The 21,228-nt window shown below is 38.8% G+C and overlaps 1 protein-coding gene across 1 annotated transcript in view; it reads right to left on the reverse strand.

The window, feature by feature from the left end:
- Positions 1-21,228, reverse strand: part of brip1 (BRCA1 interacting helicase 1) — a 263,801-nt gene that overhangs the window by 72,698 nt on the left and 169,875 nt on the right. The window contains exons 15-16 of the mRNA XM_073053131.1: positions 16,909-17,068; positions 10,911-11,032 (exon numbers count right to left, since the gene is read on the reverse strand). Of these exons, the coding sequence (XP_072909232.1) occupies positions 10,911-11,032; positions 16,909-17,068 (282 nt within the window). The remainder of the gene's footprint in view (positions 1-10,910; positions 11,033-16,908; positions 17,069-21,228) is intronic.

Here is a 21,228-nt window from a genome sequence, read left to right on the forward strand (position 1 = left end):
AATACCTAATACTGCTATAAAATTGTAAACAAGATAAAGAAAAGTAAATATGCCACTTAATGGAATTTAATCAATGCTGGCAATCCAATTCAAAAGAATGGGGGGGGGAGGTTGTCACACTATCTAGCTGCCATCTTCAGCTAGCCTAAAGCTCAGTACTTTGGTGCTTTGCAGGAGCTCAAATATGGAACAGAGGTTCCATGCACTAGAGCTGACCTCTTGATCCTCTCTGATTGTGTTTCAATGTTAAGACATCAAAGTCAGAGCGGAGCCAAACTGCGAGGAAGACAGTGATGGTGGCTCACTCAGAACTACCAATCAGAAGCAAGGGCATTTCAGTCCAGTAGTCCCAACGCAATTGAGAAGTGAAATGTTAATATTGCTTGCCATCTAACAGAAATGTAGAATATTATAGGCCCTCTGCAATGGAACCTCAAGTGATAGAATCAGAAATCTCAAGTTCAAATGGATTTTGTAATGAACATTATTACATACCTTGGGTCCAATTTTCAGATAACTACTCACTTCATTGCAATACACCAGGGATAATCAAACTGAGGTACCATTTAAGGCTTCCAATGACCTCCTAATCTCCTCCCTCACAATAAAACAAACAGAAATTACACAAGTCACATGGGTATTGCTTTATGTAGTCCACCAGCCATCCTATTATGCTGTACTACACATGCTGGAGTGAGAATGAGCTGATGCCAGCCTTTCATGGATCACCACAAGGAAGCACTGCTTCAGCTTCACTTCAAGAGGTAAGAAATAGTAACATCTCTAATAAAAGATACACACAGTGACCACTTTATTAGGTACAAGAGTGGAACCCAGTATGGTCTAACAATAAAACAAACAGAAATTACACAAGTCACATGGGCGTTGCTTTATGTAGTTCACCAGCCATCCTATTATGCTGTACTACGCATGCTGGAGTGAGAATGAGCTGATGTCAGCATTTCATGGATCACCACAAGGAAACGCTGCTTCAGCTTCACTTCAAGAAATAGGAACATCTCTAATAAAAAATACACACAGTGACCACTTTATTAGCTACAAGAGTGGAACCCAGTATGGTCTTATACACTTCAAGGTTTGATTTGTGCATTCAGAGATGCTCTCCTGCAAATCACTGTTATAACACGTGGTTGTATTTGTTACTGTCACCTTCCTGTCAGCTTGAACCAGTGTGACCATTCTCCTCTGAGTTCTCTCATTAATAACCTTTTTCACCCACAGAACTGCCACTCGCTGGATGTTTTTTGCTTTCTGCACCATTCTCTGTAAACTCTACAAACTGTTGTGCATGAAAATCCCAGAAAATCAGCAGTTTCTGAGATACTCAAACCAATCCGTCTGGCACCAACAATTCATTGCATGATCAAAGTCATATTTCTAGTCCATTCTGATGCTTGGTCTGAGCAACAACTTTTGACCATGTTTGCATGCTTTTATGCATTAAGTTGCAGTCACATGATTGGCTGATTAAATATTTGCATTAACAGGTAGGTGTACAGGTGTGCCTAATAAAGTAGCTACTGAATATATATCCCATTTTATGCCCTGAGAGTTCACTTGGAAAGGATATGAATAAAATGCAAGAAAGGAATGGATTGGCATCCAAGTTAACTAAAATTATACTGCCATTGAGTGAATATAGACACTGAAGAATCCATGCTATAGATAATCCGTCTTCCTGGTTGAAAGTAGAAAGCATGCAGCAAGGGAATCCTACCTGGACAACAAAGAAATGTAAAGCAAGTCTTAAAAAATAAAACTTGACAGAACTGCAACCAAACCAAAGAACTACACTCCTTTTTAGTCAATACGATGTGTTATTGAACAAGAATTTGAGCAATTCAAATTTATGCAGCCTTCCAACCAAAACAAACAGCAACTTAATTAATTGCACAATAACAAATCAAACAGAAACTATTTTAATCTTCTGTCATTCCGGTGTTAAATAATTTAAGTTACATCTGAAAAACAACAAAAAAATAATAGAAGTGCTGTACACTCAAAAACATATTTTTGAAATTTGGGATTATCATTCACTTAGATAATGATAAGTTTATCTCACAAAAAATTCAAACAGTTTTCTGATATCCTGCTATAAAAAGTCAGTTCAGAATTGCAGACATATTTAGCCTGATAAATATGATAGCAATAATTTTTCATAATGACTTTTGCACTAATTTTTACAAAACAAAAGTTGGAAAACATACTTGCAATTAGTCACCTTTAAACTGAGAATAACTCTTGGATTTCTCATTGATTAAACCCTTCCAAATCCATGAGTCAGCTAACTAGTCTAATTCTATCTGAAATGATAAAGATCACAGAAGAATTACAGAAAATAGCACTTTACCAATCATTTTTGAAATAAATTACGAATTTGTTGTCCAGTTGTGTGGAAGGTTATCACATTATTTTTCTTCAAACTGTCCATATTTGACAGTGCTGAGGTAATGCATAGACACTTGCAGTGAATAGTAACACAGATTGTGACATTCTGATAAATACAAAACTTAATGCTTCAAGAAATTCTCATTTACTCTCATGTACTCATCTCAATCCTGGTTGCTTCCAGGAATTCTGAACAAGTGACATGATTAAAATCTAATACAACCAAAACTCTCTTATGAGCGGCAAATGCAATCTACTGTCAGCCAAGCAGAAATGAAGAAAACTCAAACAGCTTCCCTGGAGGTACATCACTGTGATATGCTTCATGCCACTGTGTCTAAGGTGAACTATAAGAGTCAATCATCGTTAAGAATCCCCAAGGTGACAGCTCCAGTTTTCAATTTCTGAGCACTGCTTGATCGAAAGTAAAATCTTAAAGGTCACTGCAACTTGCTAAGGACAGGATAAACAGAGAAAACACTGAATGAACTGTCATTTTTACAGACTTGTTACTTTACTTCTTTCCCCCCCAACTACAAACTTTCAAACTAATATTTTGGAAAAACTGCAATGCATTGAATTGACAATTGCCATTCCTCAACCAACACTGAAAGATAAAATCCCTCTTTCATCTATAATTTTAAAAAATCAAACTGTAATGCAAGATACTCATAAAAATAACAAGTATTGCTTCTGGGAAACCCCCAAATGAAGAACCCTCAGGCAATTTCATGTTCTTAACAAAATGAATTTCACACCAAATTTCCAAAAGAAGAAAATTTCATGAGAAAATACAGTCCTTAACTGGCTGAATTATGATTTGATTCTTCTGTTACCTCTAAATATTCAAAGACATACCTTCATTACAAAAGCAAAAGCAAAAATATTAGGTTTTGAAACTAACTGGGGCACTCATCTCCTAACTTCTAGACTTGGAACTCAACATCTCTCTACATAACTAGATCCTTGACTTTCTGACCAACATACCACAATCTTTAGCAGCAAAACCCCTGACACAATTATGCTCAACACTGATGCCTCACAAGCTGCATCCTTAGCTCTCTATTCTGTTCCATATATTGTACACTCATAGCTGCTAGCCAGATTCTGCTCTAATTTTACAAATTTGCAGATTTTACCACCATAGTAGACTGTGTTTTAAATAATGGTAAGTCGGAGTATAAGACTACAGAGATCATAGTGACATGGTGTCATGACAACAATCTTTCTCCCAATGTCAGCAAAACAAAATAGCTGGTCATTGATTTCAAGAAGGGAGCAGTGCACCCATTCCTCCTCCCACTGGCCATAAGTTATAAAAGCCTGAAAGCATGTACCACCAGGCTCAAGGTCAGCTTCTATCCTGCTGTTAAAAGACTATTGAATGGTTCCCCAGAATAAGATGGGTTCTCGACCTCACAATCTATCTTAATATCTACCTGCACTGTATTTTCTCTAACTGAAACACATTATTCTGCATTCTGTTATTTTCTTGCCTATACTTCAATGCACAGCTTTAATCAGTATCAATGGTAGGCAAGACACATTTTTCATTGTACTTTATACATATGACAATAAACCAATTTACCAAAATCTGTATATTAATAGAATATATAAATTTCACATAATCTTAAATAAATGTATATCTCACAGCCAACAGATCAGAACTTCTGCCTATATGCAATTAAACATGGGAAGAGGCTCCAAGATCACCATCCTCAAAAACAGCACATAACTGACACTAAGTGCAAGAGATAAAATTTAAATATTTGCACCCATCTTCAGTCTGAAGTGCTGTGGGTTACTGATTGTCACACTTTCTGAGATTTCAGTAAACCAAGCTTCAGCCAATTTGATTCTGAAGTTATATCACCACACTGTGACATTTAAAAGTATTATTATCACCAAGAAACCTGACCATTAACATCCTTCAGAGGAGGGTCAACATTAATTTAGAAATATAACTAGAACACAGATATTCACACAATGGCTACAAGAGCAGGTCGAATTCAGTATATCCTGTGGTGAATAATCTATCTTCTACCTCACAAATCCTTTTCAACACCCACAGGGCATAAGTGTAATAAGTATACGCATTACCTTCACCACATAAAGGGAACAGTACTATTTAATTTAAGCTGGAAAATAAATACTAATTTCACCAGAGCACCCATGTCGTATAAATAAAGGAACAGAAAGTTTGTGCTTGTTCCTTCCATCCACTATAAAAGAAGATGGAAATAATCTCAGAGTTCTATAAGCCATGTTTCACACCTGTGGCTCAAACCTTCAACAAGAAATTAGAAACATAGAAAATAGGTGCAGGAGTGGGCCATTCGGCCCTTCGAGCCTGCACCGCCATTCAGTATGATCATGGCTGATCATCCAACTCAGAACCCTGTACCTGCTTTCTCTCCATACCCCCGATCCCTTTAGCCACAAGGGCCATATCTAACTTCCTCTTAAATATAGCCAATGAACCAACCTCAACTGTTTCCTGTAGCAGAGAATTCCACAGATTCACCACACTCTGTGTGAAGAAGTTTTTCCTCATCTCGGTCCTAAAAGGCTTCCCCTTTATCCTTAAACTGTGACCCCTCGTTCTGGACTTCCCCAACATCGGAAACAATCTTCCTGCATTTAGCCTGTCCAATCTCTTTAGAATTTTATACGTTTCAATAAGATCCCCCCTCAATCTTCTAAATTCCAGTGAGTATAAGCCTAGTCGATCCAGTCTTTCTTCATATGAAAGTCCTGCCATCCCAGGAATCAATCTGGTGAACCTTCTCTGTACTCCCTCTATGGCAAGAATGTCTTTCCTCAGATTAGGGGACCAAAACTGCACACAATATTCTAGGTGCGGTCTCACCAAGGCCTTGTACAACTGCAGTATAACCTCCCTGCTCCTGTACTCAAATCCTTTTGCTATGAATGCCAACATACCATTTGCCTTTTTCACCGCCTGCTGTACCTGCATGCCCACCTTTAATGACTGGTGTACAATGACACCCAGGTCTCGTTGCATCTCCCCTTTTCCTAATTGGTCACCGTTCAGATAATAATCTGTTTTCCTGTTCTTGCAACCAAAGTGGATAACATCACATTTATCCACATTCAATTGCATCTGCCATGTATTTGCCCACTCACCTAACCTATCCAAGTCACCCTGCATCCTCTTAGCATCCTCCTCACAGCTAACACTGCCGCCCAGCTTCGCGTCATCCGCAAACTTGGAGATGCTGCATTTAATTCCCTCGTCTAAATCATTAATATATATTGTAAACAACTGGGGTCCCAGCACTGAGCCTTGCGGTACCCCACTAGTTACTGCCTGGCATTCTGAAAAGGTCCCGTTTACTCCCACTCTTTGCTTCCTGTCTGCCAACCAATTCTCTATCCACATCAATACCATACCCCCAATACCGTGTGCTTTAAGTTTGCACACTAATCTCCTGTGTGGGACCTTGTCAAAAGCCTTTTGAAAATCTAAATATACCACAACCACTGGCTCTCCCCTATCCACTCTACTAGTTACATCTTCAAAAAATTCTATAAGATTCGTCAGACATGATTTTCCTTTCACAAATCCATGCTGACTTTGTCTGATGATTTCACCTCTTTCCAAATGTGCTGTTATCACATCTTTGATAACCAACTCTAGCATTTTCCCCACCACCGATGTCAGACTAATTATGTAAATTATGTAAACACCAAAATTAGTTTGTATCAATCAATATAAAATCAAGATAGTACTATGTGGAAGAGAATAATAATTTAATTATAATAATGAATGCATTGTACAGAAAGAAATTACCCCTGCAGCATACTAATCATACTCTAAAAAAGTCAGTTCAGAATTGCAGAACTATTTAGCCTGATAAATATGATAACAATAATTTTTCATAATGACCTTTGCACTAATTTTTATAAAACAAAAGTATACTAATCATCCTTCTGAATTTTCATTTGGAAAAAAAGTGAACTGTGACAATATACAAACTACAGAATAGGAAGCAAAACTCCACAATTACATTCCAAAATGGAAAAACACATTAGATACAGATAGGAAATTCAGATGTCATTATTATAACTCAACATGTACAGTAAATGAATATTGAGTGGTGGGACCTGTTAGGGGGTATTCTAGAGTTATGCGAGTATAGCAGATAGTAATTCAGTTCTAATGAACCAGTCTTCAATTCTATTTGTCTATTGAAGTTAGAAGCACAGGCTGGCCCACATAAATATCGAGCCCCACGTTGGGCCAGCAGACCTTTCCACCAAAAGCATCTCCATAAGATGCCTGCTGTACATTGTTTTGTCAAATAAAAAAGCTGCTTTGTATCTACCAGTAATTTTCTCTGGCAATTTCATTCACATAACAATACAGATCAGAGAAGCATGCAACACTAAATGTCTTAGTTTATTTTCTAATTACAGGCAAAGAGAACAAAGCGGTGCGTAATACTAAAAAGAGAACTGCTGAAGAAGCTAAAACCAGATTTATCAGTATAACAGTGGAGTAAAGCGAATTATAGAGGCATGAGAGAGGATCTGGCCAGAATTGATTGGAAAAGAACACCAGCAGGGATGATGACAGAGCAGCAATGATTGGGATTCCTGCAAGCAATCTGGAAGACACAGGATATATACAACTCAAATGGAAGAAGTATTCTAAAGGAAAGTGACACAACCATTGCTAACAAGAGAAATCAATGCCAACATAAAAGCCAAAGAGGGGGCATATAATAGAGCAAATATTAGTGCATAGAGGATCAGGAAGATTTTAAGAATCAACAGAAAGCAACTAAAAAAGTCATTAAAAGGGTAAAGATGGAATAGGAAAGTAAGCTAGCCAATAATACTAAAAAGGATACCAGAAGTTTCTTTAGATATATAAAGTGTAAAAGAGAGTTGAAAGTGGACATTGGACTGCTGGAAAACGATGCTGGAGAGGTAGCAATGAGGGTAATCAAAATAGTGGATGAACTGAATAAGTAATTTGCATCAGTCTTCACTGTAGAAGACACTAGCAGTATGGTGGAAGCTCCAGATGTCAGGTGGCATGAAGTATGTGAATTTACCATAATTAGAGAAAAGGTTCTTGGGAAACTGAGAGGTCTGAAGGTGGATGTCACCTGGACCAGACGGTACACACCCCAGAGTTTTGAAAGAGATGGCAGAGGAATTAGTAATGATCTATCAAGAATCACTAGATTCTGGAATGGTCTGTGATGGTTCCAGAAGACAGCAAACTTGCAAATGTCACTCCACTCTTCAAGAAGGGAAAGAGGCAGAAGAAAGGAAACTACAGGCCAGTTATTGTAGTCGACTATTAAGGATGAGGTCTCAGGGTACTTGGAAGTACATGATAAAATAGGCTATAGTCAGCTTGGCTTCCTTAAGGGAAAATCTTGCCTGACAAATCTAATAATAATAATAATAATAATAATAAGTACTTTATTGATCCCAAGTGGGAAATTATTTAAATTTGTTGGAATTCTTTGAAGAAATAACAAACAGGATAGATAAAGGAGAATTGATTGATAGGCAACATGAGTGAATCTGCAGATGCTGGAAATAAATAAAAACACAAAATGCTGGCACAACTCAGCAGGCCAGACAGCATCTATGGGAGGAGGTAGTGACTATGTTTCGGGCCGAAACCCTTCATCAGGAGTGAAGTAACATGGGATGGTCTTGTGTACTTGGATTTTCAGAAGGCCTGTGACAGGTGCCACACTTGAAGCTGCTTAACAAGCTACCAGCCCATGGTATTACATCAGATAAAGCAGTGGCTGACTGGCAGGAGGCAAAGAGTGGAAATAAAGGGAGCCTTCTTTGGCTGGCTGCTGGTGATTAGTGGCGTTCCACAGGGGTCTGTGTTGGGACTGATTATTTTTACATTATATGTCAATGAATTGGATGATGGAATTGATGGCTTTGCTGCAAAGTGTGCAGGCGATATGAAAATAGGTGGAGGGGCAGATAGTTTTGAGGAAGTAGAGAGGCTACAGAAGGACTTAAGACAGATTAGGAGAATGGCCAAAGAAATGGCAGATGGAATATGGTGTCAGGAAGTGTATGGTCTCGCATTTTGGTAGAATAAATGAAAGGATTGACTATTTTCTCAATGGAGAGAAAATACAAAAAAAGGAGGTGCAAAGGGACTTGGGTCCTTGTGCAGGATTCCCTAAAGGTTAATGTGCAGATTGAGTCTGTGGTGAGGAAGGCAAATGCTACATTAGCATTCATTTCAAGAGAACTAGAATATAAACATAGACATAGAGTAGTACAGCACAGTACAGGCCCTTCGGTCCACAACGTTGTGCCGACCCTTAAACCCTGCCTCCCATATAATCCCCTACCTTAAATTCCTCCACATACCTGTCTAGTAGTCTCTTAAATTTCACTAGCGTATCTACCTCCACCACTGACTCAGGCAGTGCATTCCACGCACCAACCACTCTGAGTAAAAAACCTTCCTCTAATATCCCCCTTGAACTTCCCACCCCTTACTTTAAAGCCATGTTCTCTTGTATTGAGCAGTGGTGCCCTGGGAAAGAGGTGCTGGCTGTCCACTCTATCTATTCCTCTAATATATCTTGTATACCTCTATCATGTCTCCTCTCATCCTCCTTCTCTCCAAAGAGTAAAGCCCTAGCTCCCTTAATCTCTAATCATAATGCACATTCTCTAAACCAGGCAGCATCCTGGTAAATCTCCTCTGTACCCTTTCCAGTCCACATCCTTCCTATAGTGAGGTGACCAGAACTGGACACAGTACTCCAAGTGTGGCCTAACCAGATATAAAAGCAAGGATATAATGTTGAGACTTTATAAAGCACCGGTGAGGCCTCACTTGGAATATTGTGAGCAGTTTTCAGCTCCTTATCCTAGAAAGGATATGCTGAAACTGGAAAGGGTTCAAAGGAGGTTCACAGAAATGATTCCAGGATTGAATGGCTTGTCATAGGAGGAGCGTTTGATGGCTCTGGGCCTGTATTCACTGGAATTCAGAAGAATCAGGGCTGTCTTCATTGAAACCCATTGAATAGTGAAAGGTCTTGATAGAGTGGATGTGAAGAAGATGCTTCTTATGGTGGGAGAGTCTAAGACCTGAGGACACAACCTCAGAATAGAGGGGCGTCATTTTAGAACGGAGACCAGGAGGAATTTCTTTAGCCAGAGAGTGAGAATCTCTGGAATTCTTTGCCACAGGAAGCTGCAGAGGCAGAGGTTAGTAGATTCTTGATTGGTCAGGGCACGAAGTGATACATGGAGAAGACAGGAGATTGGGGCTGAGAGAAAAATTTGATCAGCCATAATGAAATGGAAGAACAGACTTGATGGGCTAAATGACCTAATTCTGCTCCTATATCTTATGGTCTTATGGAAATACCTGCTTGTGGCTCACATACAATGGATCTGTTTTAGCCAGCAACCCTCTGCCCCTTCTCTCTCTCTCTCTCTATATATATACCCACTGAATTATTTATTTATTTTGCAGGCATTATGTTCTAATTGAAGCAACACACAAAGTGCTGTAGGAACTCAGCAGATCAGGCAGCATCTATGAAAATACATAAACAGTCAATGTTTTACGCCAAGACCCTTCCTCAGGACTGGGAAGGGAGGGAGAAGACACCAGAGTAAAAAGGTGGGAAGGGGGAGGAGAAGGAAGATAGCTACAAGGTGATATGTGAAGCCAGGTGAGTGGGAAAGGTAAAGGGTTGGAGAGGAAGGAATGTGATAGGAGAGAAGAGTGGACCACAGGGGAAAAGGAAGGAGGAAGGGACGCAAGGGGAGGTGATAGGCAAGTGAGAAGAGGTAAGAGGCCAGAGTGTGGAATAGAAAAAAAAGGGAAGGGAATTTTTTTTAAACCAGAGAAGAAATTGATATTCATGCCATCAGGTTGGAGGCTACCCAGACTGAATATAAGGTGCACAAAGTGGAAAGAGGGGAGGTAAAGAGATGTTTGGTGGTAAGATCCCTTTGGACATGGTGAAAGTTGTGGAAGGTGTGTTGGATATGGAGGCTCATGACCTGGTAGATAAGGATGAGAGGAACTCTTATCACTGTTAGGTGGCAGGAAGATGGGATGAGCACAGCAGATGAATGCAGTAATTCAAATAGAAACTATTCAATTCATCAAAAAAATTAAAAATACAGTAAATTATAACAGAGATTGTAATATTTATTGTAATTGCAACTTTAATGTAATTGTAAGTTGCTAGATATTAACTTATAATGGCTTTAAGTGAAGATTGCAATTGATGTGCTTTTAGAAATTTGATTTTCTTTAAACCTCAACTTAATATTATTTCTGTCAATGTACTTTGGAGATAAATATCCAGTTGCGTAAACTTCACAATAACAAAGATGCTAAACATATTGCATGCAACTCTGTTAAAACCCACGCACATTTTCTATGGGTTTTGGTGTGAGTGGAAAGGTTTGAGCAGCCTTTCTTGGCTTTTTTCTTAGTTTAGATTACTTGCCTGAAGGTCTTTGACATTTGGAAAAGGAATTCCTATTGTAACTACTGCACGAGCATTATCATCAGTGAAATCAAGCCCTTCGCTGACTTTTCCCCTGCAAACAGCTACCAAGAGAGCTCCACCTAAGAACATAAACAAAAAAAAATCAACACATTTGCCAAAAAGAAGATTAAAAAGGTAAACACAAATCAACTCACAAAAGATTACCTGATGTGTATATCTAACCATTTTGACCTGGGACTAAAAGGTTCCACAAACTTCAGCCTTTTAGGACTTAAATATGCAATTAAGTTTGCACTGGTTTTAGTCAATAGGAAACATTCCACAAAATGTACAGCTTGAAATAAGTATTTGTTGAAGTGTTTTCTTAACAGCCACTTACTTCTCTCACAATAGCCTACATGTAGAGTCAACCATAAATGTGTAAACTAGCTCAAAAAATTGTTATTAGGATTTTTTTTTCAAGCTACGTGACTCAAAACTATTTTACTACAATAGGAGGCTATGAAACCAGACAGCTGCAGCACTAATGACCTATACCTCTAGCCAAGTTGTTCCAGTACAGTAACAGTGTTGGAACCGAAAATAGAAAACTGTACAAGACAAATCCAATCTAGCTAATTCTTACTCAGACTCTGCTCTCAAATATCAGCTATGTGATGGACAGTATTACGAAGAATGCTAACATAGACCATTTACTCACCAATAACTTGCTTACCGATGCCCAGTTTGGGTTTCACCAAGATCACAAATTCAGCATCTATCTAAATGTGAATGAAAGGACTAAATTTCAGAGCTAAGATGAGAGGGACTGCCCTAAACATCAAGACACTATTTGACCAAATATGGCATCAATTTGAACTGAAGTTCATGAGCAAAATTAAAACATTCCAATTCATGGAACCATACTTTGCAACAGCTGGCTAAGTCCAAGATAAAACTACAGATATTCCTCCAAGGCAGTGTCCTAGGCCCAATCATCTTCAGCTGATTCATGAATGGTTTTCTTCCATTTTAAGGTGGAGACAGTTAAGAGTGCAGAATGTTCATTTCTTTCACAGTTCATCAGAAAATTTGGAGTCCATGCCAATATCCAGCAAGACCATTCAGATCACTGATCTACCATTCAGATCAGGCTTGGACTGATAAGTTACAAGTTACAAGCAACATGACTCTCCATCAAGAGCCTAACCACCTAAGTAAATAGACATCACTATTTCCAAGCTTCCCTCAACCATTAATAACCTGTAGATTACCACTGAACAAATGTTCAAGTGGACCAGCTACGTAGATACTATGGCTTCAATGGGTCAGAGGCAGAGTATCCTGCTGCAAAAGACTTCACTTCTTGATAACCTGAAATCAAAACCTTGCCACCATGTACAGGGCACAAAATTGGAGTGTGAAGGATAAGAACTCTAAATACACACAAAAAGTTTTATACTTGTTCCATCACCCTAATGGTTTATTCCCTCCCCTGTTGGTGCACAATACCTGTAGTGCGTGTACCATCTACAAAAGGCACTGCCATTAGACTATGCCAACAGCACCTACCAAATGAACAACCTAAACAACCAAGAAGGGCAAGGTGCATGGAAATGTCAACATCTACATTTGCCTTCCATATCATACAAGGGGTGATTGATAAGTTTGTGGCCTAAGGTAGAAGGAGTCAATTTTAGAAAACCTAGCACATTTATTTTTCAACATAGTCCCCTCCTACATTTACACACTTAATCCAGCAGTCGTGGAGCATACGGATCTTGGACCTCCAGGAAGTGTCCTCAGCAGGGGTGATTGATAAGTTCGTGGCCTAAGGTAGAAGGAGATGAGTTATTAACTTTTGGTCAGACCGTATTTGGAGTATTGACAGCAGTTTCAGGCTCCATATCTAAGAAAGGATGTGCTGGCAATGGAGAAGGTCCAGAGAAGGTTTAAGAGAATGATCCCAGGAATGAAAAAGTTAATGCATGAGGAGCATTTCACAGCTCTAGGTCTGTACTCACTGGAGTTTAGAAGAATAGTGGGTGGGGGGGGGGAGAATTTCATTGAAACCTATGAAATATTGAAAGGCCTTGATAGAGTGTAAGTGAAGGACATTGAAGGATGTTTCCAATACTAGGACAGTCAAAGACCAGAGGGCACAGTCTCAACAGAAGATACAGTCGGCCCTCCGTATCCGCGGGTTCCGCATCCACAAATTCAACCAGCCGCGAATCGAAAATATTGGGCAAAAAAATTCCAGAAAGTTCCAAAAAGCAAAACTTGATTTGCTGCACGCCGAGCACCATGCTGAATCCATGCAAATGAAGTGATGTGTAAGCATACCCTGCTGTAGTCTCCTGCAATTTCACAGATCCTCAGTCTCTCTCCAGCACTCGTTGTTTGAGCATTAATGGCCTCCCATCTCATTCGTTCGCTACTTGTGTTGTGAGCGAGAGGAAGGAGTTTAAGGCTAGTAAGGGATGGCTGGCTAGCTATGTAAAGTGCTACAGCCTCAAGAACTTAAAGATCACGGGAGAATCGGCATCAGCTGATGCCGAGGCATCATCAGCATTCCCAGAAGAGTTACGATGGTTGCATCTGTACTGAACATATACAGACTTTTTTTCTTGTCATTATCCCCTAAACAATACAGTGTAACAACTATTTACATAGCATTTACATTGTATTAGGTAGTATAAGTAATCTAGAGATGATTTAAAGTATACGGGAGGATGTGCATAGGTTATATGCAAATACTACGCTATTTTATATAAGGGACTTGAGCATCTGCAGATTTTGGTATTCGCGGGGGGTCCTGGAACCAATCCCCTGCGGATACCGTGGGACGAATGCATTTCTTTAGGACAGAGATGATAACTACTTCCTTTAGCCAGGCAATGGTGAATCTGTGGAATTCATTGCCGCAGACTACTGTGGAAGCCAAGTCAGCGGGTATATTTAAAGCAGATGTTGATAGGTACTTGATTAAAGGATGAGAATGATTATGGGGAGAAGGCAGGAGAATGGAAAGGAAATAAATCAGCTATGATCAAATTGTACAGCAGACACGATGGGCCGAACAACCAATGCTACTCCCATTTTGTATGCCTTAGGATGAAATTATGATACTGACAAAAAAAATAATATACTATCAGATGTTGATTGCAACCAATGATATAAAAGAGAGACAAGATTATGGCATTAAAGTGTGCAACCTCTGCACAAAGTATTAGTAACAATAATATTATTAATGACTATAGGAACTGCTGTCAATGATGATGTTTTGTCAGTGTTAGGGGATTATGAAATAAACTGAAGGAAATCAAAGGAATTGCCATTAAGACAAAAGGAGATGTCAAAAGGAACACTTTAAAGTTCAAAGCAAATTTATTATCTAAGTACATATACAGAATTTCACAATATACAACCCCAAGCTTCATTTTCTTGCTGGCATACTCAATAAATCCAAAATAGATGAATCCATGAAAGACTGCCCCAACTTGGGCATTCAACCAATATGCAAAAGACATAAACTGCACAAATACAAACATAAAGAAATAATAATAATAAAAAATAAATAAGCAATAAATATTAAGTATATGAAGAGTCCCTGAAGATGAGTCCATTGGTTGTGGGAATATTTCAATTATGAAGTGAAGTTGAGTGAAGTTATCAACTCTAGTTCAAGAGCCTGATGGCTTAAGGGTAATAACTACCCGTGAGGCTTCTGCAACTTCTCCTTGATGGTAGCAACAAGAAGACAGCATGATGGTAGGTAGAGGTCCCTGATGATGGATGTTGCTTTCCTGTAACGTTTCATGTAGATATGTTCAATGGTTGGGAAGGCTTTACCTGTAATGGACTGGGCTGTATCTACTACTTTTTGTAGGATTTTCCTTTCGAGGGCATTGATGCTTCCATATCTGGCTGTGATGCAGCCAGCCAATATGCTCTCCACTACACATCTATAAAAGTTTGTCAAAGTTATAGACGTGATGCCAAATCTTCACAAACTCCTAAGGAAGTAGAGGCGCTGCCATGCTTGTTTTGCAATTGCACTTATGTGCTGGGCCAGAACAGATCCTCCAAAATAACAACACCAAGGAATTTAAAGTTGCTGACTCTCTCCACCTCTGATTCTCCAATGATTATGGCTCACGGACTGGCTTTCTCCTCCTGAAGTCAGTAATTTGCTCCTTGGTCTTGCTAACACTGAGTAAGAGGTTGTTGTTGTGGCACCACTCAGACAGATTTTCATTCTCCCTTCTATATGCTGATCTGTCACCACCTACGATTTGGCCTACGACAGTGGCGTCATTAGCAAACTTGAATATAGCTTTGAAGCTATGCTTAGCCATACAGTCGTAAGTGTAAAATGAGTAGAGTGGGGGCTAAGCACACAACCTTGTGGTGTACCTGCTGGAGTCCGTAGAGATGTTGCTGCCAATCCAAACTCACTAGGGTCTACAAGTCAGGAAATCCAAGATTCAATTGCACAAAGGGGTATTAAGGCCAAGGTCTTGAAGCTTATTGATTAATTCTGAGGATATGATGGCATTGAATGCTGAGCTGTAATTGCTAAAGAGCATCCTGACATATGCATCCTTGCTGCTTAGATGTTCCAGGGTTGAGTGAAGAGGCAGTGAGATGGCATTTGCTGTGGACCTGTTGCACCAGTAGGCAAATTGGAGCGGATCCAAGTCGCTTCTTAGGCAGGAGTCAACATGTCTCATCACCAACCTCCCAAAACACTTCAACACTGTGGATGTAAGTGCTACTGGATGATGCTTGTTAAAAGTATTACTAAACCATATTTATGAGAAAAGTATCATTGATATCAGTTTATAAGTTTTTAAATAGAAAATAATCAAACAGATAAAAGCACTGAGATCAATTTTGTTACATGGGAATATATTGGTAAGCACAAGGGAGGGTTTTAAGACATACCACAAAATGTTGTCACCACAATTAAGCATTGTTCTATTTAAGATGAACATCTGACATACAGCTTGCTATTTTTTTTTTAGATATATAGCATGAAATAAGCCCTTCCAGCTGCACAGCCTAACAATCCTTGATTTAACCTTAGCCTAATCAGGACACAATTTACAATGGCCAGTTAACATACTAACAAGTACACCTTTGGACTGTGGGGGGCAACTGGAGAATCCGGAGAAAATCCATGCATTCCAGAGGCAGGACGCACAAATGCCTTACAAATAACGTTGGAATTGAACTCCAAACACCAACGTCTTGAGCTGTTATAGCATCTTGCTAATCACTACTCTACTGTGGCACCCTAACACCGAACAATAAATAATAGTTCTTTATTAAGCCAAGCAATCATACATACATTTTTTTCACATGTTAATTTTGTCATTGAAACATAACTATTATATCCATAGTTGCTAATGAACAACACCTGAAAATCATTTGCACATTTATGAGTAGGCTGTATTAAATTTCACATGACATAGCCAGATAAGGGGTCTCTCCTATTTCTATATTCAAGAACCAATTTTAAGGTTTAATCCACTGATTAGAGACAAAGTAACACAGCACAAAACAGACCCTTCAACCCATATGACCCATTCTGAAAAGTTATTCTGTTTAGTCCCATTAACCTGCACCTGGACAATAGCTCTCCATACTCTTTCTATCCATGTACTTAAGTAAAGTTCTCTTAAATGTTGCAAACGAACCCAATTCCACCACTTTCACTAGCAGCTTGTACATTTGATTGTATTTCTGTCTAAAGATCAAAAAGCTTAATATTTCCAGGTGGAACGCAGCAGGCGAGGCAGCATCTATAGGAAGAAGCACAGTCCTGACGAAGGGTCTTGGCCCGAAACGTTGACAGTGCTTCTCCTTATAGATGCTGCCTGGCCTGCTGTGTTCCACCAGCATTTTGTGCGTGTTGCTTGAATTTCCAGCATCTGCAGATTTCCTCATGTTTGCAAAGCTAAATATTTCTGCTGATTTAACTTGGACTACCAGTTCCTTTCTGAAATACCTTTGTTTTCCCCATCCTTTATTACGTTATAGTACGACTGCAGCAATGCATCAAAGTCACTTTTGTCACCTCCTTTTGACTCGACAATGACTGTCTTTACTTTCTCCAGCTTCCCCCATAATCCTGTGAGCATCCAGCGACTTTGCAGCTTGTCCAGCATCTGGAAGATATAGGTAGGATATGCTTTTGGATACAATAAGCAATGTGATTTTGATTTCACTTATCAAAATTTAAACAAATGAACAAAGATTTAAATAAGTATTAATGCTGAATATCCACTGCTCAAGTTTAAGAATACTTAACAAAATGAGACCAAATATAGTTTTCAAATTAAGTAGATGTGGATGACAAATCATTCACTGGACCAAACTATGCAGATGCTAATTACTTTTTCCAAATTCATAGTCAAATAGCAAGAAAATAGGTCCTTTGGCCCATCTTGTCCATGCTGACCAAAATGCTTATCTACTGTACACCAATCCCATTTGCCATATCCCTCTAAATCTACCTTTCCAAAAGTCTTTTAAATGTTGCAATATAATCTGCCCATTAACATCTTCTCTGGCAGCTCATTCCATCACCCTCGGTCTGGGCAAACAATCTTCTAAACCCCTTTAATTCTTACTCTCACCTTAAACTACTGGTACTACTGGAGGGTTTTGGCCTGAAACGTCGACTGTACTCTTTACCTAGATGCTGCCTGGCCTGCTGAGTTCCTCCAGCACTTTGTGCACACTGCTCAGATTCCCAGCATCTACAGATCTCTTGTTTGTGATTGGATTAAACCTACACACTCTAGTTTTTAACACTACAATCCTGGGAGAAAGACTGATTATTGACCTTATCTATACTCTTCATAATTTTATAAATCTTTGAGGTCACCCTCAGCCTCCTCCTCTCCAGGTTGCAGCTTTCCCTATCTCTCCATATAACTCTAGCCCTCCAGTCTAGGAAGCAATTCTTGTAAGTTTTTTCTGCATACTCGCCAGTTTGTTATTTTGATATATTCGTGTTAACATTTTAACTGCCCACATAAGGCTGTAATACTGCAATTTCTTCCTCCCCTCTGCAGAGTCTCCACCAACAAATGGGTGTAATTAGATAAGCAGTTCCCATGTAATTTATATGGAGACCAGTTAAACCGTGTAAAAATGTTATATTTCTGTCGGATTACTGGAGTACATATGAAAAAACATGAAGAGTTTATCTTTTGGATATTTTTTATGTCATGGGCCGTAAAACACAGTTTAGTTAACAGTGAAAAACAACTATTATGAGCTATCAAGGAAAGTACTTTGACCTCTTAGTAAATGCTTTGGCTGTATATAAGTAGTACAGCATCAAAGGCACAAGTTTACATTCAATTACTAATCATCATTTTGTCAATTATCAAGTAAGAATTCGGTGCAAATATTCATAATAATCAACTTACTGAAGCATCACGTTTAGGGAGGAATTGCATTATATTGCTTTCCTGCAGCAAAGCTCACTATAAGCAGGTTCTATACACTAACTAACAGAGCAATTAGAAATGTAAATAGTAAAATGTTGCTTAAGTATCTCCTAAAGGACTTGGCACACAGGGTCTGACAACAATTTTCTTGGTCCTTTTATTATTTTTTTCTATGGATCACAGAGTACAGATATCTATTTGTACTTGTAAAGAAGATAAATCTCTGCAGCTTTCATGACGCCTTTTTCTCACTAATATCATCGGGCAGGAGGTTCAGAAGCCTTAGGTCCCACACCTCCAGATTCAGGAGTAGTTATTATTCTATAATTACAACATAGGAGATCATTTGATCCACTGAGTCTATGCCAGCTCTCAGAGCATTCCCATCAGTCACTTTCCCCAGCTTTTTCCATGCAACTTGATTCTCATACTATCTACCTACACTATGGGCAATTTAGAGTAGAATTATAGAACATAGAACTACACAGGAACAGGTCCTCAGCTGAACTGGTAACTAAATGTCAAAGTAAATTAATCCCTTCTGCCTTCACAATGTCCATATATCGGCACATTCTTCTAGTTATCTAGAGCATATAAACTGCTTTATCATATTTGGCTCCACCATCACACCTACCACCTGTAATTTTAAAAAAACTATCCTACCCATCTCCTTTGAGCTAACTCTTCCAACCTTAAATGCATATTTTGTAGTACAGGTGTCCCCCCACTTTACAAATGTTCGCTTTAACAAAAGACCGATATTAGTAACCTGTTTTCTCATTACAAAGAGGATTTACGCTTTCAAGAAAATGTTTCCCATATAAATTAATGGTTCTTCACTTTATGCCATTTTGGCTTAAGAAAGGTTTCATAGGAATGCTCTACTTTTGTAAAGTGGGGGGGGGGGGGAGAACACCTGTATTAGACATTTCAACCCTTGGAAAGAGCATCTCAGGGTCCCAGGACCCTGGAAATTTGGTGTTATAGGCCAGAATTAAAGTTAAAGAGTTGTATCTTCTAAGAAAAATGTTTAACCTGCCAACCAACATATCTTTGTAACGTAGGAAAAAATTGGAGTACTTGGGGGCAAATGCACACGAACACAGGGACACAGCATAGGGGGCTCAAGATTGAACGTAGATCAATGAATCAATGAGACACTGGCTCAGCTGCCTCCTCACCATGCTGTCCTTCAACTTGCACAGGCTGATAGTCATGACAGTATAGCAGTTAGCACATCACCAGCAGCAAGATGGGGTTATCAAAGTTCAAAGTAAATTTATTATCAAAGCCTGTCACTTTGATAATTACTCAGGGTAGTACATGTTATGATACACTACTATGAGATTAGTTTTCTTGTGGGCATTCACAGTAGATACAAAGAAAAACAAAAGAATCAATGAGAAACTACACACAAACAACCAAAGTGGAAAAGATTCCAGCTGCTGTCTGTAAGGAGTTTCTATGTTCTCCCCATGATCGTGTGGGTTTTCTCTGGGTGCTCTGGTTTTCTCCTGCATTGCAAAGATGTATGGTTAAGGCAAGGGTTCCCAATGTGGGGTCAGTTAATGGTAAGGCTCCGTGGCATAAAAAAGGTTGGAAATCCTTGGGTTAGGGTTAGTGAGTTTTGGGCATGCTAAATTAGCATCAGAAGCATTGCATTACTTGTGGACTGTCTAACATGATCTTTACTAAATTGATATGATGCAAGCAACGTATTTCACTGTAAGCTTCAATATACATGTGACTAATAAAGCTAATCTTTATTTTTTGATATTTTATGTAGACAAACAGTGCCAATAGTATAAAATTTCTCATCATTTAATATTGAGATAGATCACACATCACAGTTCTAATAATATCACTTTCATTCAATATGCCAAATTGATGCAGAAATAGTATCCACGAATAAGCTTAAATTTATTTTCAATAAAAAAATAAATTTTGGGTACTTTTCTTAAATACAACTGTACATGGCATAACATCAAAGAAAGATTGCACATCTTTTTCAATCATCTTCCTTTCTTAATACCAGCCCAATCCACATCAATTTTTTTAAAGAATGCCTCTGGTAGAGTTATTTACAATCTAAGACTTTCAAACTGATTCTGACACGAGATACTGTAAATGCTACCCTTTCAAATCCATACCCATAATTTTCCATCTACTGTCAAACTTGTTGTTATGGTTTTTTCCTTGTCTCCACATGCTCCATCACATCACAACATGCAATATCATTATGTGAAAACTGATCCTACTAACTCTGTTTTAATTTTTATTTCATTCTGAGATACATAATGGTAGCAGGCCATTTTGGTCCAATGACCCATTACAACTTACACTATACTAATCTCTACCTTCATAAAGTTATTAGCTTCAGTTGGAAAACAGAGAAATACTGAATATTATTTTAAATGGTAAAATACTGAGAAATATTAATGCTCACATGGATCTGTGTTTGGTTAAAAGTATAAATACATTAAGGCATTTAGAGGTTAAGAAGGAAGAAGTGTTGGGCCTCTTAATGAGTATTACGGTGGATAAGTCCTCAGGCCCAGGTTATTGAAGGAGACAAGGAGGTAAGATACAAGATTGCAGGGGTCTTGACCAGTATATTTGTCCCCTCTATAGACACAGGCAAGGTCCAGAGGACTGGCAAGTGTCTAATGTTGTACCTCTACTTAAGAAGGGAACAAGGGAAAATCCTGGGAACTATAGATCATTGAGTCTCACGTCAGTTGCAGGGAAATTGCTGAAGAAAATTCTTAGGCATATGATATATAAGCATTTGGAAACCCATGGCCTAATTAGGGAAAGCCAGCATGACAAGTCATGCCTTACTAACTTGACTGATTTTTTTGACGAGG

The sequence above is a fragment of the Hemitrygon akajei genome, chromosome 8, assembly GCF_048418815.1.
Source record: "Hemitrygon akajei chromosome 8, sHemAka1.3, whole genome shotgun sequence".
Classification (NCBI taxonomy): domain Eukaryota; kingdom Metazoa; phylum Chordata; class Chondrichthyes; order Myliobatiformes; family Dasyatidae; genus Hemitrygon; species Hemitrygon akajei.